Raw genomic sequence first — 5365 nt, 5'->3', positions numbered from 1 at the left:
ACGTGAGTTCCCATGGAGCTTTTTGAAGCAGATTGAAGGGGAACACACCCTTGACACACTTGGTCACATTGGCTCAAAGAGAGACCTTGAACCTCTCAAAAGGAGAAGAGCACTATAGGCTCTAATACCATGTTGAAAAAGATGGAGAGAGTGAGAGAGGAATGCACAAGAGATGAGTAACTGTACACTACATTGAAATGAAAGATATTGAGAGTATACTGATTCACCCCTTAGTTTAGGGTTGGGGTGTGTCCCATGGACCCTATCTTATCCTCCGTAGATAGGTGTAATACAATACTTTTCCACACCAATTCCTCAAGATTTCCTTCAGACCAACTCCAAACCTCATCTCTCATCGCCTTTAATCATCTCAATCCATTTCCTCCCCCTTTCCTTTGTTGGTTACTCTTGGCAATGCGAATCGGACTTTATTCTTCCAAGTTCTGGTAAGCTAGGAGTTCTACATCAGTGGATCTTGAACCTCCACCTAGAGGCTCAACTACCACCATATTGGTTTCCAGTGTCTTCCTCAAGGCCTGTTGGAGCTATAATGCACTTCCTATTGATGCTTCAACCATATCACTTGGTCTTACAATGTTCCTTGGCCTGGCAATAATAATACTGGACCATCATGGGTGGCCTACTAAAATTGCTTCCAAATGGACTGGCATCCACTTGATTGACTGGAACTGCACGCTTGATCACCAGTCCTCCAGTCCTGGGACGGTTGTTCTTTGCATTATAATAGCATTCTTCCATATTATGATTTTGCAATATTGAAGAGAGAATGAAATGCCTGATCTTCATCCGATACTCTTGCTTTGTATGTCCTTGATCATGCACTTCCCACATGGGTCTTAATCCAGAACTCTACCTTGAGGAGTCTTATCATTCATTTCTGTCAATTAATTTTGGCCAAACAACCATCACCTCGTCTTCCGTCTATTTGTCATCTACTTCTTAGATTGTTTCTCATCCTTGGAAGATTTTGTTTCGAATGCTTCCTCAAAACTCCTCAGACTTGGATTCCAATGTCAATTCTCTCTTCTTTTCACCTTTGGATTGCTTACATGGTGCAGTTCTTTGGATCCTCTCAAGTCTCGATGTGTGATGATACTTCAACAACTTTATAGAGCTGCGTGTTTCCTCAGCTCCTCTAATCTATATACATCATCCCACCTGCCAGCACTTGCATAGATATTGGCCATAAGCACATACGAACCGGCAAAATCCGGATTCATCTGGACAAGTTGCTGAAAGCATTTCAGTCCTAGTTGTGTTTCACCATAAACTTTGCATGCAATCAGCAGAGCTGTCCATGTTCCTTCAGAAGGAGGACACCACATGTTTTCAAGAAATTTATTGGCCTCGTACAAATGTCCAGATCGGGCAAGAAGATCAACCATGCAAGTATAGTGATCTATTGTCGGTGCAATGCCATGCTTTTCTCTCATCAGCTTGAAATACTCCTGGCCCTTAAATACCAAGTTGGTATAATTGCATGCAGTGAGAAGACACATGTATGTAGTTGCATCAGGCTTCACACCCTCTTCTTGCATGTCCTCAAAACATTGCACAGCCATGTTGCCCTCATGGTTCACTCCATATCCAGTTATCATTGCACTCCACGACACAACATCTCGACTTGGCAGCATGTCAAAGACTTCCCGTGCCTCTAAAAGTGAGCCACATTTGGCATACGTGTCAAGCAGAGTATTGCCAACAAAAAGATCTCTTCCCAATCTCTTCTGTGTGATCTCAGCGTGTAGTTCTCGGGCCATGGCTAAGGCTCCTATACTGCCACAAGCTTTTAAGACACAAACAAATGTAACGGCATTAGGTGAGATACCCTCCACCTGCATCTGTTCAAAACATTTCAGGGCTTCCTGACCAGGTCCATGTTCAGCGTATCCTGCAATTAGTGTGGTCCATGACATGACATCTCGAATTGGTAGCTTGTCAAAAGTTTCCTGCGCCTCTGAGAGTGAGCCGCATTTCGCATACATGTTAACCAAAGCATTGCAAACACTGAGATCTCTTTCAAATCCCTTTTGTGTGACCTCAATGTGTATTTGTCGACCTTTGTCTATGGCTCCTATATTGCCACAAGCTTTCAAGGCACACACAAGCGTAATAGCATCCACAGAAAACCCCTCCACATACATCTGTTCGAAAATTTCCAATGCTTCCTGACTTGATCCATTTTCAGCATATCCTGTAATCAAAGCAGCCCATGACACAACATCTCTAATGGGCAGAGTGTCAAAGACTTCATGTGCCTCTGAAAGCAAACCACACTTAGCATACATATCAATCAAAGTGTTGCCAACAAAAGGGTCCCTTTGCAAGCCCTTTTCTGCAATCTCAATATGTACTTCTCGCCCCTTGCCTATGGCTCCTGTGCTGCCACAAGCTTTCAGTACACACACAAATGTAAAAGCGTTTGGAGAGATGCCCTCTAGTTGCATCTGTTCAAAACATTCCAGTGCTTCCTGTACAGGTCCATGTTCAGCATATCCTGAAATTAGTGCAGTCCACGACACAACATCTCGAACTGGCAACTTGTCAAAGACTTCCCGAGCCTCTGAAATTGAACCACATTTGGAGTACACATCAACTAAAGTGCTACCAACAAGATCTCTTTCAAATCCATTCTGTGTGATCTCCAGGTGTATTTCTCGAATTTTGTCTATGGCCCCTATGCTGCAACAAGCTTTCAAGACAAATACAAATGTGACAGCATCCGGAGATATGTGCTCCAGTTGCATCTGTTCAAAACAGTTGAGTGCTTCCTGACCATGTCCATGTTCAGCATATCCTGCAATTAGTGCGGCCCATGACACAACATCTCGAACTGGCAGCTTGTAAAAGACTTCCCAAGCCTCTGAAAGTGAGCCACATTTTGCATACATGTCAACCAAAGTGTTGCCAACACAAAGATCTCTGTCAAATCCCTTTTGCACAATCTCCGCATGTATTTCTCGGCCCTTGTTTGTGGCTCCTATGCTGCCACAAGCTTTCAAGGTGCAGACAAAGGTGACAGCATTTGGAGAGATGGATTCCAATTGCATCTGTTGAAAACATTTCAGTGCTTCCTGACCAGGTCCATGGTCAGCATATCCTGCAATGAGAACAGTCCAAGACACAACATCTCGGACTGGAAGCTCATCAAAGATTTCCCGTGCCTCTAAAAGCAAGCCACATTTGGCATACATGTCAACCAAAGTGTTGCCAACACGAAGATCCCTTTGAAACCCCTTTTGTGTGATCTCTCTGTGTAGTTCCCTTCCTTTGTCTAGGGCTCCTATGATGCTACAAGCTTTCAAAACAGACACAAACGTGATAGCATCCGGGGAGATGCCCTCCAGCTGCATCTGTTGAAAACATTTCAATGCTTCCATACCAGGTCCATGCTCCACATATCCTGCAATTAGTGCAGTCCATGACACAACATGGTGAACTGGCAGCTTGTCAAAGACTTCCCGTGCCTCTGCAAGAGAACCACATTTGGCATAGATGTCCACCAACGTGCTGCCAACAAAGACATCCTTTTCAAATCCCTTTTGCACAACATCAGTATGTACTTCTCGGACCTTGCCTATGGATCCTATGCTGCCACAAGCCTTTAAGGTGCACACAAATATGACAGCATTTGGAAAGCTGCCCTCCAGTTGCATCTGTTTGAAACATTCCATGGCTTCCTGACCTAACCCATGTTCAGCATATCCTGCAATTAAGGCAGCCCATGACACAACATCTCGAACTGGCAGCTTCTCAAACACTTCCCGTGCCTCTGAAAGTGAGCCACATTTGCCATACATATCGACCAAAGTGTTGCCAACAAAAACTTCCCTTTCAAATCCCTTTTGTGTAATCTCCATATGTATTTCACGGCCTTTGCCCAAGGCTCCTATGCTGCTACAAGCTTTCAAGACACAGACATATGTGGCTGAATCCGGAGAGACACCCTGCAGTTGCATTTGTTCAAAACATTCGAGCGATTCCTGAACAGGTCCATGGTCAGCATACCCTGCGATGAGTACAGTCCAAGACACGACATCTTGAACTGGCAGCTCTTCAAAAACTTCCCGTGCCTCCAAAAGGGAGCCACATTTGGCATACATGTCAACCAATGTATTGCCAACGAGAAGATCTTTTTCAAAACCCTTATGTGCGATGTCCACATGAATCTCTCTGCCTATCTTTACATCTTTCTGCCTAACACTAGCTTTAAGTAGGGCCATAAGCGTGTACCTGCTAGGATGTACACCCTCCTCTTGCATTTTCTCGTACAGGTCGAGAGCATGTTGCGGTTGCCCACATTGGATGTATCCAGATATGAGCGAAGTCCATGAATGCTCGTTACGATGCATTGACTTGTTGAACACCTCCTGCGCATCCGACATACTGCCACACTCCACAAACATTGGCACGATATAATTGCCAATAGCTCTATGAGATTCCACGCTACTATTGCAAATGCATCTGTAGGCACGCTTGGCATACGCCAAATTTCTTTTTTTCCTGCATTTCTTCAAGACGCAGATAAAGTTCTCAACCGAAGGCAGCTGATCCATATCGTCCAGAACATTGAATGCCTCCTCTAAAGTCAGCATCTCCCAACCAATGCCCTCTCGTGGTTTCTGTGTATCTAACTGTATTCCAGATATAAAATTGGACTTATACATTCGAACGGAATATGCTAGTTCCTGTTCGTAGCTAGAGTTTTCAGGATTTAAGCACAGCTTTTCTTGTTTTACATGCCCGCTAGATATTCTGCCCCTATCAGTTCCATGGCTTCTGCCCCTCTGAGCCTTCTTTTTCTCAAGCGTGGCTTGACCCCAATTTGAGCCGTCTATCCACAGCGACTCCTCAGTACTTTTATGCCTGAATTGTGGAAGCTTTGGATTTGTCTGGTAAAGCTCCAATGACGGTATCAAGGTGCCCACGAGGCGATAGCAAGAAAGAGTCTCATCCTGCAAGTTGTGCTGCATGCCTGTCGAATGCTGCACAGATGATGGATGCACACTTCTACGACAAGTGAACCGGAAGTAGCTCCAGTTGACAACGTGGCTCACCTCAGACTGTGCCTTCCCTATGGATTATGGAGAGTCAGTAGGGAATCGGCAGCAGGAGCCAATTCTCGACGGGTTGCCATGTGGCAACAGCATTTTGGCGGTGTAGGCACGTGTAGAGGTTGCCTATGGCGGCACAGACACGTGGGTTCTTTTTCAACCGTCGGGTCGGTTGGCCCGCGGTAATGTGTGAGTGGTTGTGACCGGGGTCCGGTATTGAGGGTCCTTCTTTGTAGACTAGCCGGTTTTGAAAAGGCATATTATGATTACGAAGGGTGGGCGATCCAACG

General features: G+C 45.1%; 1 protein-coding gene across 1 annotated transcript; it reads right to left on the bottom strand.

Moving 5' to 3' along the window:
* Nucleotides 1–232: 232 nt before the first annotated feature.
* On the bottom strand, nucleotides 233–5067 carry LOC147896392 (pentatricopeptide repeat-containing protein At2g39620-like). Its single transcript, XM_087382764.1, has one exon. The coding sequence runs from the start codon at nucleotides 4992–4994 to the stop codon at nucleotides 1128–1130; it is 3867 nt and encodes a 1288-aa protein (XP_087238890.1). The 5' UTR covers nucleotides 4995–5067; the 3' UTR covers nucleotides 233–1127.
* Between the last annotated feature and the right edge of the window lie 298 nt (nucleotides 5068–5365).

The sequence above is a fragment of the Dipteris shenzhenensis genome, chromosome 12, assembly GCF_047967505.1.
Source record: "Dipteris shenzhenensis isolate YYH24624 ecotype China chromosome 12, Dip_SZ_1.0, whole genome shotgun sequence".
In the NCBI taxonomy this organism is placed as follows: domain Eukaryota; kingdom Viridiplantae; phylum Streptophyta; class Polypodiopsida; order Gleicheniales; family Dipteridaceae; genus Dipteris; species Dipteris shenzhenensis.
This window is presented reverse-complemented; position numbering and strand designations above follow the sequence as displayed.